The sequence below is a fragment of the Rousettus aegyptiacus genome, unplaced genomic scaffold (genome assembly GCF_014176215.1).
Source record: "Rousettus aegyptiacus isolate mRouAeg1 unplaced genomic scaffold, mRouAeg1.p scaffold_m13_p_10, whole genome shotgun sequence".
Lineage (NCBI taxonomy): Eukaryota > Metazoa > Chordata > Mammalia > Chiroptera > Pteropodidae > Rousettus > Rousettus aegyptiacus.
The window spans coordinates 40,183,626-40,208,053 of NW_023416285.1; the positions used below are offsets into that span (position 1 = coordinate 40,183,626).

Sequence of the window (24,428 nt, forward strand, 5' to 3'; positions counted from 1 at the left end):
ACCATGAGTGTCTCCATATTATTTGCCTTCCCATTATTTGGTACTCCTAGAAGATCAAAGTTCTTGTCACTTCTCTACATCGAAGCCCTTTCTCCCCGCTCCCTTTCCCTATTAGGTTTGAATATAAGCCCTCATCCCTAGCTGTTCTGGGGCCTTTTCATCTGAATGTTCCCACAGGCATGGGAATAAAACTTGTTTTCAGTGCTCTTGTTAATCTGCCTTTGCTAATTTGCAGGCCCCCAAATTCCTAAATTGGTAGAGGGAAAGTTTTCCTTCCAACATAACCCAGAATTACAAAATATTACATTGGAATAGACCTTAAAGATGAACTCAACTTACAGATAAAGGAAATATGACCCAAAGAGGATAAAAGATGAATCAGTAGTCGATTCATTTCGATTAGATTTGAGATTCATCTCAAAATAGAGACCGGCCTTTTTGGTCTACTAGTCCAGAATAAGGTTATCCTGCTTCCCAAACTAGTGCTCTTTTCATAAGTTATGCTGGAGATTATGTACCTCTCAAGCATTGGTTTTCTCATATTGAAAATAAAAATATTGTCATCTACTGTACCTTTAAGTGTTCAAAAAGAAAATTAAAGCCAGCCCCTAATACGGTGTCTGGAATATAGCGCCCTCATAATGAACACTAGCCCCTTTCCCATCAGTTCCCCCTCACTCAGCTCCCAACAGAATTAAACTGCAATCATATTGGTTTCTGTAAGGAACTTCTTTTGTTCTATTTCTCAAGTAAATATTGACTATTACCATCGAAGAAATCCACTTCTCTTTTGTTAACTTCACGAAGGTATCTCCTGCCACTTGTAAGTCCACATCAATGGAATTTGTTTCTCCAGATTCTCTTTGGATACAAGAAATGCAAAACACACACACATATAAAGAGATGGGAAAGACTATTTCTAAACTTCATATATCATTATTTAGTTTTCTTTTATTACATATCAGTTATAAACTTTTTTCTTAAAGCTTGCTGCCATTTCGAAATAATCAATTTACTTGGCACCAAACAAACAAACAAACAAACACTTATAAAGTTAATGTTCTCCTAAAAGAGAGTAAGTAACAACTACTTTGGGCTACAATAATAACAAAATTTTATGTGCTGCATCTGAGGACCGAAACCATTTATCCCCACACTCAGTGCCACACAGAGACTGAAACCACCACCACCACCACCACCACTCCATTTCTTACCCTCACATTTACATTACTTTGGGATTCCACTGTTTCATTAGCATGACTTTACTATTCCAAGGGACACACTTGCCCAGGCAAATGGCTTGATGGTTCATTATAGGAACTTCCTAAAAAGACTTATTCACTCTTCAATGGAAAGCATCACAGACAGTTTATGCCCTAAAATTCTTTGAATCTCTTGCCTTAAAATCCTCACCTTGTTGTTTCCATCCATCCATCCAGGATCCTTGTATCTTTTCCTAGTCCTCATCAAACCCCCTGCTTCCCCCTCCCACACTGAAAAACCTGCCTTATACCAAACTACCAATTCCTAATAAATTCCAACCTTGCCTTCCCCTCAGAAACGCTATCAAACCTGTGTCTACGTGTCATGCCTCCCTGGGTTATGCTGGTAATATTTGATGACCCTACATTCTGCCGAACAATTTGTTTTTATAATGTTCTATCAAGAAATGCTTTATGCTTGCTAGATTAACCAATCAATAATAATACCAGGGCTAAAATATTATGCAAGTATTAAACCAAAGTATTGTAAATTTCCCCTTAAAGTATATTGTCTTTTGCAGCCTTTGGTATCAGAGGAGCATCAAAAAACAAACCTTGAGGTTCATCACTGCTGGGAGGGTACATTTCCACTTTAAAAGATAATATTCTTAGTGTATAAAGAGGCTAGAGTAGGGAAGAACGAGAATACTACATTGTATGGTAGAGTCCTTGTTCCAGCCTGAAGGATGGCATGAAGGGGAAAGCGAGGGACAAAAGGCAGAAGGAAGCAGTGTTCCCTGTTTCCCTTCTCCCACCTCTACCCAGGATATGTGGAGATCAACAGAGATGCTTTTTGAGGCTCCAGGAAGATACTGTCTCATGAGCTGCCAATGGAAAGCCATGACAGTTAACTTCCTTGTGCTTCTCCGGTTCCCAGGTGGAGTTATTGGAGTAGCTGAGAATGCAGCCGGGTTAAGAACCAATGGGACAACTGTGGGTTGTGTTGGGGCAAGGAATAGCTGCAACAAGGGTTAGGCAAGCACCACATAGTGGTCAGGAGGGGGTACAAAATGTGTACAACTATCTTCTGAACCAGTGAGCCAGCTTGAAGCCAACTTGGCAAGCGAGAGGTGAGACTTGACCTATCAGGCTGCAAGCAGACCAGGAGGGCCCTGGCCCCAGAGATGGCAGACGGCACACTAAGGGTCCTTTCATGCTGCTATCCTCTTTTCTCCTCCTTTATATATTGTTAAATTAATTTAACAAGGAGGCCATTAGACTGCAGTCACTCTAATTCTGTGGCAGACTATGTAAGCAAACCAAAATCTAAGCCTATAAATGCTTCAAAGTTATGAAATCAAAACCTAAAGACAACTAGTCACAAACAGCCAACAGGCTTTAAACTACAACCAATCAAATGATTTCCTTTCTTTTCTTCTGCACTTTTTCTACATAAGTCTTTCCCCTGGCTCCTGTTAGCAGAGTGTTCCCAACCACTTTCAGTTTGGCACTGCCCCATTCGAATCAATATTTGCTCAAATAAAAAGTTTAATATGCCTCAGTTTATCTATTAACAGTTCTTAGGCACAGTATAGGTAAGCATAGAAAAAGGAGAAGACGTAGTTGACCAAAGGCTTGCAACTATAGGATCAGACCAAGTGGCAAACCTAATAGGAGAGAAGTTAGGTTTTCCTCTACAGTAGTGAGACTAAAAATAAATAGGATTTATTTTCCTTATTGGTCCCATCACAATAAGAACTACAAAGTATATCCTAGTACTAAAGCCATGTTAGAATGAACTAACATTCATTCATATCAGCAGAGGAAGTAAACGATGTGATTTACGAATTACAACTTAATAGTGGTCTAATAGAAATGGAAAGATTCTGTAACAACCCATGGGTTTTCTACATTGGACTTTTGTTCGTAAATAGCATAATTCACAAATTAAAATGACTGACTTGAAAGATTTCATTAAAAAAATTTCCCGGTGTTTTAAAATGAAGGCAAATATTACCTTTTCTTTAAAAAACTTGCAGTCAGACAGGCAGGAGATGAAAATATCACTCTAATTTCACTGCAAAAATAATAACATAAGGGTTAAGTTATAACATACTATAAAGCAGGGGTCCTTAACCCCCAGGCCGTGGACCAGCACCAGTCCATGGCCTGTTAGGAACTGGGCCACATAGCAGGAGGTGAGCAGCAGGCAAGCCAGCGAAGCTTCATCTGTATTTGCAGCCTCTCCCCAGCGTTATCATCACAGCCTCAGCTCCACCTCAGATCATCAGGCATTAAGATTCTCACAGGAGCACCGGTCCCTGGTGCCAAAAAGGTTGGGGACCACTGCTATAAAGCAGGCCTCCTTTTATCTCATGTCTGAATACAGAACAGGTGATTTGGAATCATTATCAATAAAAATAACTACTCTTCAAAGAGTCCTCCAAATGCTTATTATATTTTGTATATGTGACTGCTTAATCTCACCAACACCCTTCATAGTTGATTTGATCAAGTCCTAGACTTAAATAAAATCCGTACTTCTGAAAATAGAAACTTATGAAGCTCCAGAGAATGAACTGTGGAAGATATAAAAACGGTCCACCTTTGGGAAGGCTTTGTGAGTCAGAGAGTGTTTATGATTTACTCCTATATCTCCCTCACCCATCAAGGTACCTAGAATATTGTACATCCTCAATATACCTCTGTTAAATCAACACTGAATGAATTAGTCGATGACTCTGAATTGAGAGGTGGCAGCAGAGAATCATGGTTAAAATGCAAATGCCTTCACCACAAAGCCAAACCATCTTTCTATGTCTAGAATAGAATGACCAAAGCTTCAGAACCAAATAAGTGGTTTATGATTATCAGACAGCCACCTCTTAGCTACTTCACGCTGAGTACTTCCACTTGTCACTGCCATCCATTGTTCCATGAGGGGCTGGTTAATTCGGCTTATTTCTGGCAAAGTCTTCTTGGAAACATTTGTGGAACTGGTTTCCTTTAAAGAATTAGGAAAAAAAGAATGATCAGGAAAACACACACATATGCTGAGTAAAGCTTGTGGCACAGGTAGTAGACAGGACCAGTCCTCAGACAAAGGGGCTGGTGGGAGGGGCTATGGCATTAGACTGGCCTGGTTGTTCCAGTTCCTAGTCTTGGCTACTTTGCTTGGTCTGAGCCTCAGTTCATCATTTAAAAACCAGGATAACACAAAAGTATTAAAAACAAGAACTCTAACAGACACATATAGGCCAATATTTATCGCAGCACTATTCACAATAGCCAAAAGATGGAAACAATTCTTGTTAACCAACAGCAACAACAGATGAATGTGGTATATACATTCAATGGAATATTATTCAGCCATAAAAAGGAAGAAAATTCTGATACATGCTATAACATGGATGAACTTTAAAAACATTATGCTAAATGAAATAAGCCAGAGACAAAAGGACAAATATTATATGATTCTACTTATATAAAGTAGTCAAATTTATAAACGAAGTAAATTAGAGGTTACCTGAGGATGGGTGTAGAAAAAAATGGAGAGTTATAATTCAATGTTTATAGAGTTTCTGTTTGACGTGATGAAAAAGTTGTAGAGATGGACAGTGCTGGCAGTTACATTCAACGACAACATTGTGAATGCAGTTAATGTCACTGAATTGTTCACTTAAAATTGGCTAGAATAGCATATTTTTATATTGTATTATATATATATATGATACCATGATAAGAAAATGAAATAACAATACCTAACCCCTGGGATCCTGTTACAATTAAATAATATTATGTATACAAAGCCTTTAGACTATATAGTATGTACTCAATAAATACTAGTTTCTAGGTCCTCTTTAATCAGCCACAGATTTTTAGTTTTGTATAACTGGTTTTCAAACTTCAGCATGCAACAGAATCACCTGGTCATCTTCTTAAAGCATAGATTGTTGGGTGCATCCCCACAGTTTCTAGTTCAATAAGTCAGAAGTGGAGCTCAACAATTTCCATCTAGCAAATTCCCAGGTAATGCTGATGATGCTGGTTTGGGAACCACACTCTGAGAACGATGGTTCTGTACAATAGTTGAAACCAAATAGCTCAGCTAGAGGTGTCAGAAATCATCGTGTGGAAAGAAAAAAAATCTGTCTTTAATACAGTCCTCCAAAGATATGAGTGCTCTGCTCCTTATTATACTTCTGCCGCCACTGAACTTGTAATGAGTCAGGAAATTCCGCATCATTTTTTGTTTAAGGCCTAAATAATGAACTCTTGAAAAAGATGTGTAACCATGATTCCTAAATTTCCCCCCAGCTTCTTGACCTGAGTCCTGAGTGTACCCTGTAGTTAAATCATTAAGAAGCTTTTTTTTTTTTCTCCTATATCACAGGAAACTTAGGATAAGACCCTCCCTACATACTGTCTTTCATATTCTTTTTCATGCATCATAACTTTCTCCATCTGAGCTGGATCATTCTCACTGGCACACAGACATACCTAATATCACCTCTCTAAACATTAACAAAACTCTCCCACTATTCCCTACTCCCTTCCACAACAAGACTTCTCTGAATTGTCAGTCATTGTTTCCAGTTGCTCCCCTCCTATTCTCTGTCCATTTCACTAGGTCAGGTTTCATCCATTCTCCCCTGTGATGATTGTCTTAACAAAGCAAAAATAAACTTTGTGCCCAAATAAACTCTGTTTGTTTCTTTCCTATTAATCTCTTGTTTCACAGTCTAATTTGTAGGGTCCCAGATAAATGAAACCGAGATGAGTAGAGGAAAAATTATTTTTTCCTCCCCTACAGCTGCCCCCATCTCCAACCCTCATTGGACTATGATATGGGGGGGAAAAGTCTTCATTGTGTTAAGCCACTGGGATCTAGAAGTTGTTACAACAGCTAGCAGTATTTAGTCTATCTAATATCTTAGATACTCTTAACTACAGTGTCTGTCTCTACACATCATATGGGTTAAGTAAGATGGTATATGCAACAATTAACTGTAAAGTATTATATATTACTACATTAATGTTCTTATAATTTATTTTCTCAGATGTCCAGAGGAACATGATTTCTGTGGAATGCTAGTTGGTATATCACAAAATCAAATAACTTTGAGAAAAACAGGGTCATAAAAGCTAGATTTTTGAGGATGGATCCACCTGAGACTCAGTTTTATTCATTTGTAAAATGGAGGAAAATAATACCAATTGTACTTGATACAAGGATTAATTGTGTTGATTCATTTGGAGTACTCAGCTTGGTGCTGAGACATAACTGTTATTACCATCAGTATTCTTACTTAATAAAAAGTTAGTGGAAAAGCAATGAATTTCGGGTCTCATCTATTAAGAAGCCAAATGAAGAAATGAGAATTATGCAATATTTTTAAAAAAGCATTCTATGAGAGAATCTTACTATTTTGGTACAAAATTTGAATATATACAAATGATACAATATTCCAAATACTGCTCTAAAATCTAGAGTAAAAAACTGATTTTTAAAAGAAACAGAAAGTATAATAGATACCTGATACGTTGTCACGAAGTTGGCATACGTGCCAGCAAAAATGTGTTTGACTCGAACATCCACAAGATCTAAAAGAAAGTCATGAATACATGCTTATTGTTTTTATAAGTAAAAATTAATTGTTACTGTAAATCTACAACTGCTCTTTAAAAAGGTCTTAAAAACTCTGATGTAGCCAGGACATGAGAGCAACCAAAGTGCCCTACGATAGATGATTAGATAAAGATGTGGTACATATGTATATACATATATACAATGGAATATTGCTCAGCTATAAGAAGAGATGAAATACTGCCATTCATGACAACATGAAATCATGCTAAGATAATCATGCTAAGAGAAATAAGCCAGACAGAAAAAGTTGAAAACCACATGATATCACTTACACGTGGGATATAAACCTAAAAACAACAGACAAACATGATGGAGTCTCATGGACATGGACAGTAGACTAGAAGTTACCAGAGGGTAGCAGGGGAGGAGGAAAGTAGATGGGGCAAAAAGGGGTCAAATATGTGGTGACAGAAAGAAATCTAACTGTGAGTGGTAAACATGTAATGCAAAATATATATGATTTACTGTCGAAATAAAATAAGTAAAATTTTAAAATTAAAGAAATAAAAATAAAAAGCTTACTAAAGGTTTTCACACAGGAACATGGGCTATAGAGAAATTAAATAAGCGCAAATGTTTCACCTTGCCTTAAAAGAGCTTAATATCTAATTAAGGAAATAAGAATGTCATACACATATACAAAAAAAAAAAGAAAAGAAAAGAAAGAAAAAGAAAAGAAAATGAAAAAGAAGAAAAAAAACAGAATAAACAATCATTTGACTGTAACGAACAAACAAACTCAGACGTATTACCAAGGTAAATTAATTTATATAGGCAATTTATATTCTTCTAAGTAAACTTGACTACAAACAGCAGAAACGATTAATTTTGATCAGGTTACATGCAATATATTCACTTAGCTGAAAATTTAATTTTTCATGCATTTTTTGCCATGAAGCCAAGCTGATATGCTTTAGAAGAGGTTTGATTAAATATATAAAAGTATATTGTTCTGATGCTTAAGTAAACAATTTAGTATTTTCTTTTGTTTTACCTTAATCTTCAGAACATTTTACCAAATACTCCAGGAATCGATAAGAAAAAATACATATTGTACAAATGAAAAATAACAGTCCTAGATGAACCATAGTTCATGCACTCCTTTGAGAGGAAGCAGAATAATATTTCTCCTCTAGTTGCATCAATTAACAGATAATCATGAATTAGTGGTACCACTCATACCATCAGCAGAAATCAGGCAGCTAATGTCAAAGTTCTCCATCTGGGCCTCTGAATGGGTTGGGCTGCTTGCATAACTTTGTCCACGACCAAAAGACACCACCTCACCAGTGGTGTGGACATATGCAAGGGTGTGATAACTGCAGAAGAGAGAATACATATAATGAAGACCAAAATACTCAAGTTTTTGAAAAAAATAACAGCTTTATCTCATACTATTAAGTACGCAGATCCCGCATCACAATGGCAGGGTTAGAGTACCAAATGATGTGGCTAAACAAATAGTAGGTGAATATTAACTTATTACTAACCTTAAATGTAGACTATTATTAATGGGTTTGTACTATGGTTTCTATCATTTATGTTTTAAAAGAATTTTTTTTTTTATGAATTAGGTAGATGATAGTCAAAGTGTCTTCATAATAAGGTTATGAAAAACTCTGAATATATATGCAAATATATATCACCTTCTACATGCACAAGCATGAGATTAATTTTGTTTTATCAACCGAAGTAGCCAAGTACCACTATTTTTGTTGTAAACCTATCCCCACCCTCCAGCACCTAGTTAAGTGGTCTATAAATAGTAAGCTTCCAATTAATTCTTATTAAATAAGTGAAATGCCTTGGGTGAAGAAGAAAAAATGGAAAAAATTAAACCATATTTGAAAGAAGTAAACTTTCAGAAAGGAAAATGATCTAATAAAAAAATAGTCATATATTTTAAGGTTTTAAGGTTTGATAACATTTTAAGTAATAAAATATAACACTTTCCACTCATTTAAAAAAAAAAAAGCTGATTACCTTCCACAATCTATCTGTGAAACTAGGCCATCAATTCCTTCTACTTGTTGTGGACCTTTCTTTTTAACAGTGGAGTTGTATCCCAGCTGTCCACAGCTATTGTCTCCAAATGTGAACACTTTTCCGTTCTGTTTTAGAAAAAAGAAATCAGACTAATTTCAAGTTTAAAAAGCAACTAAAAAGTTAAGATTAAGTCTATAACAGTTATATGAGAGCACTCTGTGAAATATAAGACCTATGTAAAGGGGAGGGGTCCTATACTTATTATTTCTAATAGTGAACGTAGAGTTAAAACATTAAACAAAAAAATTAAAAAAAATCATTGGCATTTCCTTATGAACTAGGCACTTAATACATGTTTGTAGAATGAATGGAGGGACAAATAAATAAGTTAAAAAATGACACTAACTTTTAAGTATAGGGTTGTTTTATTTATTTGCACATTACTCAGAAAATAATCTTTTCAAAAGATGATTTTTTTAAAATTTATTTTTCGATTACAGTGGACATGCAATATTATCTTAGTTTCACATGTATAACAGTGATGAGACATTTACATAACTCTGAGGTGATCACCCCAGTAAGTCTACTACCCATTTGACACCATACATAGTTATTATAATATTATTGACTATATTTCCTATGCTGTACTTTATATCACCATAAGTATTTTTATAACTGGCAATTTGTACTTCTTAATCCCTTCCCCCCAATACCCCTCCTATCTAGCAACTGTCAATTTGTTCTCTGTACCTATGAGTTTGTTTTGTTTGTTTGTTTGTTTGTTTGTTTTTTAGATTCCACATATAAGTGAAATTATATGGTATTTGTCAGCCTCTGACTTATTTCATTTAGCATAATACCCTCTAGGTTCACTCATGTTGTCTCAAATGGCGAGCTTTCATTCCTTTTTATGGACAAGAAATATTCCATTGTATATATGTACCACCTCTTCTTTATTCATTCCCCTATCAATGGACATTTAAGTTGTTTCCATATGTTGGCTATTGTAAATAATGCTGCAATGAACATAGGAGTGCATATGTCTTTTCAAATTACTGTTTTGGATTTCTTTGGATAAATACCCAGAAGTGAAATTGCTGGGTCATATGGTAGTTCTGTTTTTAATTTTTTTGAGCAACCACCATACTGTTTTCTAATTGGCTGCACAAATTTATAATCCCACCAACACTGCACAAGGGTTCCCTTTCTCCACATTCTCTCCAGCACTTATTGTTTGCTGACTTGATGATAGCCATTTTGACAAGTGGTAGGTGATGTTTTGTTGTGGTTTTAAGTTGCATTTCCCTGATGATTAATGATGTCGAACATCTTTTCATGTGCCTATTGGCCATCTGTATGTTCTCTCTGGAGAAATGTCTATTCAGGTCCTCTGCCCATTTTTTTAATCAGACTGTTTGGGGGTTTTCTGGCATTAAGTTGTATGAGTTCCTTATATATTTTGGATTGCAACCCCTTATTGGATGAATCCTTGGCAAATATCTTCTCCTATTCTAGGATGTCTTTTTGTTTTGTTGATGGTTTCCTTCACTGTGCAAAACTTTTTTAGTTTGATGTAGTCTTATTTGTTTTTTTTTTCTTTTGTTTCCCTTGCCCAAGAAGATATATCCAAAAACAAAAACAAACAAACAAACAAAAGTATTGCTAAGAGCTATGTCAAAGAGTTTACTGCCTATGTTTTCTTCAAGGAATTTTATGGTTTTGAGTCTTACATTTAAGTCTGTGATCCATTTTAAGTTTATTTTTGTAGATAGTGTAAAAAAGTGGTCTGGTTTCTTTCTTTCTTTCTTTCTTTCTTTCTTTCTTTCTTTCTTTCTTTCTTTCTTTCTTTTTTTGCTTGTATTTATCATTTTTTCCAACACTACTTATGGAAGAAACTGTCTTTGGTCCATTGTATATTCTTGCCTTCTTCATCATTGATTAATTGACCATATAAGCATAGGTTTACTTCTGGGCTCTCTATTCTGTTCCATTGATCTATGTGTCTGTTTTTATGTCAATACCATTCTGTTTTGATTACTATATCCTTGTAGTATAGTTTAATATCAGTTAGGGTCATACCTCAAACTTTGTTCTTCTTTCTCAAGATTGCTTTGGCTGTTTAGGGTCTTTTGTGAGTCCACATAAGTTTTAGGATGATTTCTTCTAGCTGTGTGAAATGCCATTGGTGTTTTGATAGAGATTGCATTGAATCTATAGATTCAATAGGTAGTATGGACATTTTAATGATGTTAATTTTTTCTATCCATGAGTATGGTATATCCTTCTGTTTATTTCTATCTTCTGCAATTTCTTTTTTGAGTATCTTATAGTTTTCAGAGTACAGGCCTTTTACTTTTTTGGCTAAATTTATTCCTAGGTATTTTATCCTTTTTGATGCAATCGTAAGTGGGATTATTTTCTTAATTTCCCTTTCTGATAGTTCATTATTAGTGTATAAAAATGCAACTGATTACTGAATATTAATTTTGTATCTTACTACATTACCGAATTCATTTATCAGTTCTAAAAGTTTTTTGGCGGAATCTTTAGGGTTCACTCTACATACTATCATATCATCTGCAAATAATGACAGATTTACTTCTTTTCCAATTTGGATACATTTTATTTCTTTTTCTGGTCTGACTGCTCTGTCTAGAATTCCAAAACTGTGTTGAATAAAAGTGATGAAAGTGGACATTCTTGTCTTGTTCCTGATCTTAAGGAAAATGCTTTCAGCTTTTCACTCTTAAGTATGATGTTAGCTGTGAGTCTGTCATATATTGTCTTTAGTATGTTGAGGTATGTGCTATCTATCCCCATTTTGCTGAGTTTTATCATAAATGGATGTTAGGTTTTTTCCTAATGCTTTTTCTGCATCTATTGATATGATCATCTGATTTTTATTCTTCATTTTATCTGGTATATCATGTTAATTGATTTGTGGATATTAAATGAACCTTGTATCCCAGGAATAAATCTCATTTGATCATAGCCTATAAATTTCTTTTTCTTTTCTTTCTTTTTTTTTTTTGTAGTATCTTTGTCTAATTTTAGTATCAGGTTAATACTGGCCTTATAAAATGAGTTTGAGAGCCCCCCTTCCTCTTCAAATCTTTGGAATAGTTTGAGAATTATAGGTATTAATTCTTCTTTGAACGTTCGGTAAAATTCAACTGTGAAGCCATCTGGTCCAGGATTTTTGCTTGTTGAGAGTTTTCGATTACTGATTCAATTTCGTTGGTAGTTATTGGTCTGTTCAGATTTTCTATTTCTTCCTGATTCATGAAGTCTTGGAAGATTATATGCTTTTAGGAATTCATCCATGCATTCTAGGTTGTCTAATGTGTTGGCTTATATTTATTCATAGTATTTTCTTATAATCCTTTGTATTTCTGTGGTGTTAGCTGTCCCTTCTACTCTTTCACTTCTGATTTTATTTATTTGAGTGTTCTCTTTTCTTTTCTTGATGAGTCTGGCTAAAGGTTTATCAATTTTGTTTACCTTTTCAAAGAATCAGCTCTTGATTTCATTGATCTTTTGTTTTGTTTTAGTCTCTATTTTGTTTATTTCCACTCTGATCTTTATTATTTCCTTTCTTCTATTTACTTTGGGCTTTGTTTGTTCTTCTTTTTATAGTTCCTTTAGGTTAGGCTGTTTATTTGAGATTTTTCTTGTTTCTTGAAGTAGGCTTGTATTGCTAGGAATTCCTCTCTTAGAACTGCTTTGACTGTGTCCCACAGGTTTCGGGTCATTGTGTTTTCATTTTCATTTGTCTCAAGGTATCTTCAAATGATGATTCTTGGTTAAATTAACTCTAGCTTTCTCTTGCCAGCTAAGAATAATATATTCCAAACATGCTTTTAAAATAAGTAATAAAAGTTATTTTAGATATATAGTTTTTAAATAAACATGTCAACTACGTAGTTTTCAAGTCTATTCCTTATGGCAATGGAGCAAATCGATCACACTGGAATACACTATGTGGCTAGTATAAGAAGAGGAAGAAAACATTCAGGAAGCCAGCTTGTATCTGTGCCTTGCGAGAAACTGAACAAAGTTTATTCTAGTCTGTAATGTGGGTTATTGAAAACTGTAAAAATTACTCTGTTGCTCCTGTAATAACTTTCATCTATAGAATCACATTATGAATAATTATTAAAAAGGATTAGCTCTTATATTAACCTAATTTAATATGTATCTAAAAATGAAATTAGCTTTTATTACAGGATCTTGAAAATTTCATGGTTTATATTGGGTTAACTTCTTCTCTTAAACATTTGCACACTAAATGAAAGTGTTGAGAGATTGATCCACATATTGCTGTCATCAATAATCAGTACAAGGTACATTATGGTAACATTTCTATGGGATTTAAAAGAACTGAAAGACATTTTGGATTACCTGGGTAAGCACTGCAGTGTGTTCATAACCACAGCTGATATAAATCACATCTAGACTCTTCAGTGCACCAATTGAATAAGGCTTGTAGCTTTGTACTGTTGAAAGAAAGCAGAATCTCTAGATTATAAGAAGAAGGCTCAGATATCATGAGTTTTTAAATTTTTTGTACTTTTTAATGTTTTTATTATAATTCACTGTAATTTTTAAGTGAAAAAATAACCAGAGGTATAAAACAGAAGGAAAGCTCTGCTTTAGAAAAGAAAAGCAGTCTTTTAGCATTTATTTCTGGAAACTATTTAAGCTTCTGGAATTCCTAAGTCTATTGCCCTAGAAAGCTAAGCTTTAAGACTCTCATCCCAATAATGCTACCATCATGTTGTACTCATTTCTGTCATACAGTAAGTGTTCTGCAAATACATAATAATAATTGAGAAAATAAAAAGACCTACTTATGTTGAGAGTAAATGAAATGAAGTATAAGTACTCAGCATGGTACTAGCACTGAGTACATGCTAAATACGTGTTAGCCAAATGTAAAGAATTAATCAGAGGAGGATGGGGTCCCTAGGAAAGACCTCACGATAAATTTGTTTAAAGGTTGGTAGAGGAACTGGTTGTTTCCCCTACTACTAGCAGGCTTCTAATCCAGTGGTTCCCAAACTTTGCTGCATGTCAGAATCACCCATGGGATCTTTGTTAATGACTGAAGCTTGGATTCTATCCCCAGACGTTCTGATTTAATTGGTATAGGATCCAACCTGGGCATTGAGATTTGTAAATGCTCTAATGGTAGACAGAATAATGGCCTCCTAGAGATGTCCATGTCCTTTTCCCGGAGCCTGTGAATATATTAGGGTACATGTCAAAGGGAAAGTTAAGGAAACAGATGGAATTCAAATTGCTAATCAGTTGACCTTACAATAGGGAGATCACAAGGGTTCTTTAACTGAAGAAAAGAGGGGTAGAAGAATCAATGTCAGAGTAACTTGACTGGAGAAAGAGTTAACCATTCATCACTGGCTTTGAAGAAGAAAGGGGACTGAGTGAAGAAATGCACGTGACCCTTAGACGATAGAAAAGGCAAGAAAATGGTTCTATCCTAGACCCTCCAGAAAGGAACAGAGCCCTGCAGACATTCTGATTTAGCTCAGTGGACCTGAACCAGACTTCAGACCACCAAAATAATAAGATAAAAAATCTGTGTCGTTTTAAGCCACTAAGTTTGTAGTAATTTGTTAAAGCAGCAATCAAAAATTAATAAAGCCCCTAGGTGATTCTAATGCATCAAAAAATTTGGAAACCACTGTTCAAAACCTTGAGACTGCCCTTTGCAAAGCTGCCCTTAGAAAAAATAATGATTTACTGCAAGAATAAAACTATCTCCTTACCTGGGGTATTATTTCCACTGAGGGCCAGCTGCCCTGTGTTGTTGCTTCCCCAGCCAAAAGAAGTACCAGAGAGAGACAGGGCAAAGCTGTGGGCTCCTCCTGCAGCCACCTGAGCCACCGGGATCCCCTCCAGGGACCTCACTCTCTGTGGGCTGGCTTGGGAGGAGAACTCCTTCCCCAACCCCAGCTGACCTTGGCTGTTCTTTCCCCATGAATACACTTGGCCATCTGCAAAAGTACAGAAGAGTAATTCAGACTTGCACACACAATGGAATACCAAACTCAAGTAGAAACCACCACTCTAATTCTAAATATCTTGAAATAATAAAACAAGGATAAAGGAGGTTAAAGTATTCTGACTAAAGGCAAGGAGGACGATCAAGATCATCTTTATGAGTCTCTTCCAACAACGTCCACTCCTCTTCTCCTTCCAGTTAAAGAGCAACCACATTCTTTCAGGTGCTCAGGCTAAAAAGCTCAGAATTATCCTTGACTCCTCTTTTTCTTTTATGTCCTTCAACCCAGCGGATCCTAACACTTCATAGTTAATCCAGAATCTAACTACTTCCCACCTCCCCACTGCTACCACCTTAGAAGCCAAGTCACCATCATTTCTGTCCTGGAGAATTACAACAGCACTTTACTGGGCTCCCAGATTCTACCTTTGCCCCCAGCAGTCTGTTCTCCAAAAAGCAGCAAGGGTGATCTTTTAAAAATACAAGTCAGATCAAAGCCTTCGAGAGTTTGGTATCTTACTCAATAAAAGGCTGATTCTTACCAACAGCTCACAAGCCCTACATCCCCAGTACTCCCCATGATGACTTCTCAGACTTCATTTCCCCCTTGCTCATTTCTCTCCAGATCCGCTTCTGTTGCTGAGCACACTAGTGGGCGTGCCCTCTACCTCATGGCCTTTGTTTCTGGATCATTGCTTTAGCATCATGTGCCCCTCCATTCCTTTTGATCTGTGCTCACATGTCACCTTATAAGAGTTAGCTTCCCTGACCTCTTTCATAAATAGAAAGACCCCTTTCCTCCCCCCAGGTATTTGCTCTCTGTCCTCTTACACTGCTTCACTTTTATTCGCATCCCTTATCTCTATCTGTTATAATACATAAGTATTTGTGTGTTTAAGTTTCAGTTCCCCCACTTTCTTTCGGAATATAAATTCCATGAAAGCAGTGTCTTAAGTTTGCTCACTGCTATATTCTCTTTCCTGGAAACATTATAAGCACTTGATAAAGACTTGTAGATTGACACCCCATTTTATGTTGAATTTGACCAGAGATAGATAATTAATATTAGATTAAAAATCAAGCTTTTCTAATGTTTAATTATTAAGCCAGAGAAATGCCAACACATCTCAGATTTTTATGTTATTATATCTGATTTTTATCATGAACCATTATATTTCTACTACTGAAACTAATTTTTGAGAGTGTACTGCAAAATGTCAAACTCTCATGAAGGTCTATGAGAACTCACAGTTCACCATAGCAAATGCATTGAGTGCTGGACTCTACATAGCCTTTACATTCCAGACCAATGCAAAAACAAATCAATAGTCCAGAGAAATAATTCAAATCATTTCAACAATCAAGGTGAAAGGCCATTTGTGACAACGTGATTGCACTTTGAGGGCAATGCGCTAAATGAAATAAGTCAAAGAAAGACAAATACTATATAATTTAACTTATATGTGGAACCTTAAAAAAAAAAAAGCTCATAGATACCAAGAAGAGATCAATTGTTGCCCAAGGCAGGACCAGGGGGAGCGCAAAATGGTGAAGGGAGTCAAAAGGTACAAATTTCCAGTTATAAATAAATAAGTCATGGGGATTTAATGTATAGCATGACAAGTCGAATAATACTGTAATGCATATTTGAAAGTTGCTAAGAGAGTAAATCTTAAAAGTTCTCATTTCAAGAAAAAAATTCTGTAACTGTTTGGCGACAGATGTTAACTAGACTTATCGTGATGATCATTTTGCAGTATATACAACTATCGAATCATTATGTTATGTTGTATGTCTGACACTGTATAATGGTGTATGTCAGTTTTACCTTGATAAAAAATATAAGTAAAAATTTTGTAATTTTAAAAAATAAGAAAGAAAGTAAAGCAGGAAAAGAAACTAATATTTATTATGCCCCTAGCCTACTATCTGCTATGGACTGTACAGGATATATTGTGTACCTTCTCTCACTGAATCTTCTAAAGAACTTTTAAGTTAGGCATCCGTGTTCCTATAGGTGATGAAACTGAGATTCAGCAAAGTTAAATAACTTGCTTTATATCAAATAGCTAGAAATGGTAGGTAGAAGGAATCACACTATAGCCATGGGATTGTCCTGCTTGCATAGCCTGTGTGGTACAGTGATTAAGGTCTTAGGGTTAGGATATAAGCAAGTATAGATTCAAATTTCACCTCTTCTGTTTCTTAGTGTGTGACATTAGGCAAATTATTGAAAGTCTTAGAGCCCAAATGTCCTTCTGTGGTTTAGTACACAAGACAACACATCTAGACCATTTAACAGAGTAGCTGGCACACAGAATGCAACTAAGAAATGTTGGCTGTCCATGGCCCCTGTGGCAATTATGCATGAGAAACCACCTGAGGGACATGCAAATATAAGACATTTCTTGAAGGGAATAAGAATATGACACTTTGGGATAAGGGTTATTTTGAGCTGAAAGTAACTGAGAATCAACAGATGCAGAAAGAATTCTCCACTCTCTCTTTATCCACCCAAAAGCAAGGCATAAATTTCCCTTGTGAAGATATCCTCCTCTCCTGTATCTAGAATGGGAGAGGAACTCATGACCAGAGATGGACAGTTAGCATTGACATGAGTCTGCATAAACAACCCTTACTAAAATAACCCTTATCTTCCATGGGGGTTTCTCCCCTATATTTCCAAGTCACTTTCTCATAATTTATCTCTCCTGGTCCAAACCTCTTATCCTTTGTTAAAATGATATATAAGCCCCAGAGTCTAACCACTTCTTGAGTTTCTTTTCTGTGAACTCCCATGAATGGAAGTTATCGATAAAAATTGTGTGCCTTTTCTTTTAGGAAACTGTCTTTTGTTAAATTGGTAGACCCCCAGGTACTGAACCTAAGAGGCTCCATTGAGAAATTCGGACTGGAGATGGACAAAGGATGGGGGATGTTGGTAGAAAAAATGTAGAGCCACAATTGTGACATCTTGATTTTTCTTATTTTGATTTAAGTAAAAAAGAAAAATAGGCCTTTGTCTGACTTTACCAGTATAGACAAGCCACTCAGCATACTGGTCAAAGTGCTGGAAATAAAGCCACTACTGCATTCTGAACGTCAGCTAATCACGTCATGTAAACAGAGACGGTTCTTTATGGCGATGTGAATTAGGCATAGAGTAAAATAAGGACAAAGAAAATGGGGGGTGAGAGGTGGGGAGAATGTGAAGAACAAAACATCTTATGAAATTTGGAGAGTTAAAAACTTCTAAATGCATTAAAATGAACTCCAGTGCATTAAAATCAATAGGTATCATTTATATTAAAAAAAAAAAAAAACTAACTTCTTAATGACACTTAGGAGATCCAAAAAGCCCTTTTTACCTTCTGATAATGCCAAGGAATGGTAGTCTCCACAGGAAACTTGAATTATTTTTATACCAGTCAGGGTTTTTATCTTCCTATAATAAAAACAATGTAAAATCTATTAACCATTTTTTAAAGTGGATCACCAAGCAGACTACAGATATTTAAAACATTTGGTCTAGGAAAACAGTTTACGTCTTACATCTCTGTAGTACCTTTATTCCAAAGCTCTAAACTGTTTTCAACCTAATATCAACATGTACAAATGTATAGGGCGGAATCCAAAACAGTATATAATGCGAAAATTACGTTTACTGGACTTTTAATGCATTATTTAATTGACTAACTTTTATCCTATATTTAATGGCCTAAAAGAAAAATAAATTTCTTCATACACACAGAACACAGGGCTTTAGAATTTATAGAGCACTGTCACCTACGTCACCTAATTAGAGCCCTGTGAGATAAAGAAACCTTTGAGTTGAATAGCCATTTTTGTGAGTCAGAACATAACTATCAGCATTTCATATGGTGGAACCTAGTAGAACTCAAAGAGGTCAAATATGTATCAAACTGTAGAATTAGACTCAAACCTTGATCTTTTTATTCCAAGTTCAATGCTCATTCCCCTAAGCCACAGTGATTTCTCACACGATTTAATGGCCATAGGAAGTAACAAGAAGTAACTTCCTAGTATTTTAAAAAACATGTTTTTGAACATTTCCAAAGCATGTAACTCGTGAACACAAAATTCAGACTGCTTGTTGCATCATTTGCACTAGAAAGCTGTTTGTGAAGATATGATTTTTTCCCTCCACTTTATTAAGTAAAATATTGGGACCCATTAACTTATAACAAGCCAAAAAGTTATGTTGGGGGAAAAAGTTTTCCAATTTGGGTACAGTGATTGGGGACCTGCTATTAATTGACAATAGACAGATTAACAGGAGAAAAGACAAGGTTTATTTATATGTACACACAGGAGCTCCCAGTAATAAAAAATTTGTAGAATAGCCTGAGTAAAGGCTTATCTACGTCAACTTAAGAAAGCAGGAGGGTGGTAGGGAAGGTTAGGGCTTTGATAGGAGAGTATAGAAGGCTCCACTGGGTTTTTTGATGCTGATTGGTCAGTCTGTCTTCACAGCAGCTGAATTCATGGGAAACTCCCTCCCAGAAGGGTTAATGGCAGCTGAGTGTTAGGAGGCTCTGCTTTAGTCAGATAGAGAAATTCAGAAAAGATTGCTTTTGGTATCTTCAGTAGCTCAAATGTTTTCATTTTAATCTGTGTACCAACTCTAGAGGTCCAAGTGGTATAAAGTTCTTTCTAATAGGTAAGATTAAGGGTAACGTGTTCTCTCATTTCACTGTGCCCTTCTTCCTAGGACTCTAAATAATAATTGATGCTAAAAGTTTTTTTCTGGCCTCTTTCTCTTATTACACTGTAATGGTTGAAGTTAGGGACTGTGTATGCCATAGTCATCTTTGTACCCTAGTATTTTGCATGGTACCTGGCACATGGAACTCAAAACTACTAAATGAATAAATGAATTGAAATACTTACTTAGGTGTAAAAATTTTTTCCTTACATTCTTCAATCCCCAGCTGTCCTTCAGAACCAGCTCCCCATGCAAACACCCTCCCTTTGTGACAGACAGCCAGGGAATGCTCCTTTCCACAGCTCACGAGATCAACGAGTAGAGTTTCCAATGCCTTAATTACTCCTTTGGGAACAAAGACAAAACAAAACAAAAACCTCACAGATTATTAATTTAACAGCAAGTTTGATAAGACAGTACTTTCCTTCAAAAAGAAGGTCACTCAGATTTCTCATCTCCTCCAATGGATTTTTAAATAAAGGCCTAAAATCCGTGCTAATGGTGTGAAGGAAATACCTCAATGTGTGCTATACTGTCTTTATGGGAATATAACTGCTATTTAAAAGGATGGGGATCTTGGAAGAGGGGAACAGGTAGGGACTGTGGCACTTAAGCTAACGTTTCTCTATGACGGTGGTAGCAAAACCCAGCACAATAAAGGGGGCTGCAGAGAAGATGAGATTGCCTCCACTCCACTCTCCTGGCTTCCCAGCCCTGAACGGTAAGAACAGGGAATCCCTCGCTCAGAAGGAAACAAGCAGGGAGCATGTTTCATGAGTGTGCGAAGCAGTTGCCAGATCTTCTCACAATGAAGAGTGCAGTAACATGCCTTTAAATGGGCCAAATGTGCCCACAAATAAAAATCTGATCACATTTCTCTACAAGCCAATCTAAACTGTTTTCCCAAAGTGTTTGTCTCCAAATTATTAAAGGTTTTCAGTTAAGTACATCATTACTAGTAAAGTTTTTGTTAACACCTCAGTTTTCTTTTTTAAGAATCTTTCTGAACTTATCCTTTTCAATGATTTCCTTTCAAACTATACAACAATAAACAATTTCCCAAAGAGGTAGAAACCTGTAACCACCTTTTTGGAGAACAATTTGGCATTAAGTATCATGTTTGCCTCACTTCTACCTGCAGGGGATCGGGGTATGCCACCCTGAAATACACCACTTTCGGATAAGGATTATTTTGACCTTAAGGCAACTGAGAATCAACAGATGCAGGAAGAGTTCTCCACCTTTCCATTATCCACCTAAAAGCAGGGCATAAGTTTCCCATGTGAAGGTACCCCCTCTCCCACACCGGGGAGAGTGACTCTTACCACTAGAGCTGGCACTGAGATGAATCTACATGAACAACCCTTACTAAAATAACTCTTGTTTTTCACTGTATATTTCCAAGTCACTTCTATACAGTTGATCATCCCTCAAGGCCCAAACTCCCTATTTTTGTTAGAATTGCAATATAAGCCCTTGAATCTCACCACTCCTTGAGTTTCACTTCTTTTCTGTGAATGCCTGTGCACAGAAAAGAGTAATAAAATTTTATGCTTTTTTCTCGTGTTAATCTGTCTTTGCCAGTTTACTTTGCAAGTCCTCAGGAGAAGAACTAAGAGGGTGGAGGAAAAGTTTTTTCCTTCCAGACACAACTCTTATAATTTATTCTAAGTAATCACAAATTTCGTCAAATATTTTCCTACAATAATGTCAATCATAGTCTTATGAATAAAAGCCCCTAACAAGAAAAAAACTAATTTCCACAAAAGAAGAATTAAATTGTACTTTCAGAACCTGGAACAATTTATGCAACGATTTAAAATATATTTTCAAAATTGCATACTAAAAGGGCAATATATTTATAATGTGTTTGGTGAAAATGCAATTTATAATATGTTTGGTGAAAAAGAGTTGTATACTTAGTATACAAAACTGTATAATGACATGATTTTATAAAAATTAAATGTATTATAGAAAAAAGGGCAAAAAAGAAATGCATCAAATTAGAAGCTGTATTTGGGTGTTGGAATTATTGGTGATTTCCTTTCTTGTGTTTCTACAGTAATTAATAATGGTAAAAAAAAGCTATTATATATATTTTTTAATTTTAAGAAAAAAGACTATTTCGGAAGGAGTTACAGGTGTCCATTCCACAAACCACGTTTGGAAGGTCACTGTTCCAGAGAGATTCAAGCAGGCAAGGATTGGTCTCTGAAAGGCAAGACCACATCTCTGTTCAGAGTTAAGCGGTCCAGCTCAGCTTGGCTCACAGTTTCTCTTTCGGTTTTTCTTTGAAGAGGAAACGGAAACCGAAACAAACCTAGGCGCGTCTGGAGAACGAAACTGCCGCAGCTGCGCTCTGGCAGCGCGGAGCAGTTTCCCATCTCCTGTAGCCCCAGCGGGCCCAAGGCTCCCAACGCCCCATCCTGCTCGGCCCCGCGCTCCGCGCCTCGCACCCGTGTGCTGGCGCTTACCTGGCCGCTCCTCGCACGGCTTTCCCCTCCGGCCCAGCTGGCCCCGACTGTTGTCCCCGCATGAGTGGACGGTGCCATCGCTCAGCAGCAGCAGCGCGTGGCGCTCCCCGCAGGCCGCCTGCCGCACCTCGGCGCCGCCCGCGCCGGTCCGTACCCGGCGCAGCTGTCCCCCGCGACGCCGGCAGAAGTACATCCCGCTCGCGCGCCCCGCCGCCTGCCGATGTCTGTCCGCTCCGCCTCGACCGGCTTCCAAAAGCTAATGGGCTGTGTGCCAATTTCCTGAAATTCAGAGGCTACGTGGGCCAGCCCCACCCTGGTCTCTCATTTCTGTTGACGTCGGCCCCAGAAACGCCGCCGTGGCGCCGCCCTACCATAAGGGCTTTCGGGGCTCAAACACCGCGCCAAGCGCTGAGGAGCAAAGAGGGACTCAGGAGGTTTACAGCCCAGCTATGCCGATTGTGAGCTGTGTGGCTTTGGACGAGTTGCTTAACAATTCTGTTCCTCGTGAAATGCGAACAGTAGTACAGCAAATCTAATGTGTTAGAACAATTTAATAGACAATTTATAATGTCTATTAAAATGCCCAGAGTGCTTAATAAAAGTATCAAAATGCCGACCCTCGTTTAGACTGTTTTTGGCACTGGAAATGCAAAATCCTCCTTGTGGTTATATTCTCCTATTTATAAACAGATAAATACTTAGTATAAGGTCAAGTGGCAACATGAAGAAAAATAAAACTAGAGGAATAGAGAGAGTGGGAGCAGGAAGGAACTAGTATTTTTTGATAAAATATCAGGGAAGATATGAATTGACATTTAAGTAGAGAGCAGAGGGAACATGAGAAACGAGGCAATGAGTCGTGCTCTTAGGGCAAGGGAGCTATTAGGTTTTGAACAAAGTGACATGATCTAACTTAATTTTAAAAGAATCATTCTCTACTGCCACGTAGAAAATAATACAACAAAAATGGAAGCAGAAAAGCCCGTTGGGAGAGGCTGCTGTAGGAGGCCAGATTAGAAGGATGATGCTGGGACTAAGGTGATATACTAGAGGGAAGGAGAGAAGAAATGATCACATTCAAGGTGTTTTGAAAGTCTGATTTGTGGATGGATTGAAAGTGGAAGAAGGAAAATGATTAGGATTACAGGTCTGCATGAGGACCTGGGTGAATGGTGCTACCCTTTACTGGGAGGGAGAACTGGGAGGGAAGCATCACTTTGGGGCGATTGGATCAGGAGTCCAGTCTGGTGATAACCGAGAGATGTTTGTTATACAAGGAAGCAATAAGATAAATGAGTTTAGAGTTGTGGAGAAAAGTCGGGGCGGAGTCATACTTTTGGCAGTCATCAGTGTAGAGATAATACTTAAATGGCTGACTGAGATTACCAGGAGGTGAGTGTGGCTAGCATATAAAAGAGGACGAATGCTAGGAGGAAAACTAGGAGGGCAGGTGTGCACCACGCTAGAAAAGAATAAGGGAACAATCAACTTTGTCAATTGTTGGTGGACCAGATAAGAATTGAGTATTGATCTTACATTTGGCAAAATGGAGGTGATTGGTGACTTTGACAATGTTGGTCATCAACAGCATTATTGTCTTATTTTTACTTTTATAGTATCTATTTGTATACTCTCAGCTCACCTCACTTTACTACCACATTTTAAGTTCTCTAAAGTTGAGAATAAACGTTATTTGTTTTTCACTCTTAGGAGCTCTTGGCACATGATAGATACTAATAAATATGTATTGGACAAATGTGTTGATGAGTGGTAAGAAATGGTTCCATTTTACCATATACTATATGTAAACTTCTTCTAAATTTCCCAAACGTGTATTGCTTTTCTCAGGCACGAACCGTAATAGTTTGGTATTATCAACCTAAGACATCAAGCCCTCAGGATATTAAGTTATTTCTTTAAAAAAAAGTCGACTAGAGACCTAAAATGTAAATGTATTATACTCATACTGTGTCCCCACCACCTAGTACAGTGTCTGCCACATTAAAAAAACTCAATAAATGTTAGTGAAATAAGTAAATAAAATGTAAATTAAAGACGTTGACCATACTTTTTTTGCTTGAGAAAGATATAATTATTCATTTACCTGTGTTCACGCACTTGGAAATAGTAGCTCCCATTTTTTGAACATTTTCCATGTGTTGACTATTTTAGATAAAATATCTAATTTCATTCTTTCATCTGCTTTTCTTAGTTAAGACTGTTTTGGTTGCAAATGGCAGAAAATATGACCTAAGCTCAATTAAACAAAAGAGAAATTTACCGGTAGAGTGCATCATTATTATTATTAAAAAAAAATTTTGCTGCCCCTCTCCACTGTATAGCATCAAGCTTGAACATGTGAATT

General features: G+C 36.7%; 1 protein-coding gene across 1 annotated transcript in view; it reads right to left on the bottom strand.

The window, feature by feature from the left end:
- The window catches only part of LOC107518925 (probable E3 ubiquitin-protein ligase HERC6), a 42,582-nt gene extending 20,163 nt beyond the window's left edge, over window positions 1-22,419 (bottom strand). The window contains exons 1-11 of the mRNA XM_016161038.2: window positions 22,064-22,419; window positions 19,775-19,934; window positions 18,232-18,308; window positions 14,628-14,855; window positions 13,240-13,334; window positions 8,836-8,963; window positions 8,035-8,171; window positions 6,739-6,806; window positions 4,085-4,206; window positions 3,220-3,279; window positions 768-861 (exon numbers count right to left, since the gene is read on the bottom strand). Coding sequence (XP_016016524.2) covers window positions 768-861; window positions 3,220-3,279; window positions 4,085-4,206; window positions 6,739-6,806; window positions 8,035-8,171; window positions 8,836-8,963; window positions 13,240-13,334; window positions 14,628-14,855; window positions 18,232-18,308; window positions 19,775-19,934; window positions 22,064-22,256 — 1,362 coding nt within the window. The 5' untranslated portion in view covers window positions 22,257-22,419. The remainder of the gene's footprint in view (window positions 1-767; window positions 862-3,219; window positions 3,280-4,084; window positions 4,207-6,738; window positions 6,807-8,034; window positions 8,172-8,835; window positions 8,964-13,239; window positions 13,335-14,627; window positions 14,856-18,231; window positions 18,309-19,774; window positions 19,935-22,063) is intronic.
- Window positions 22,420-24,428: the final 2,009 nt, after the last annotated feature.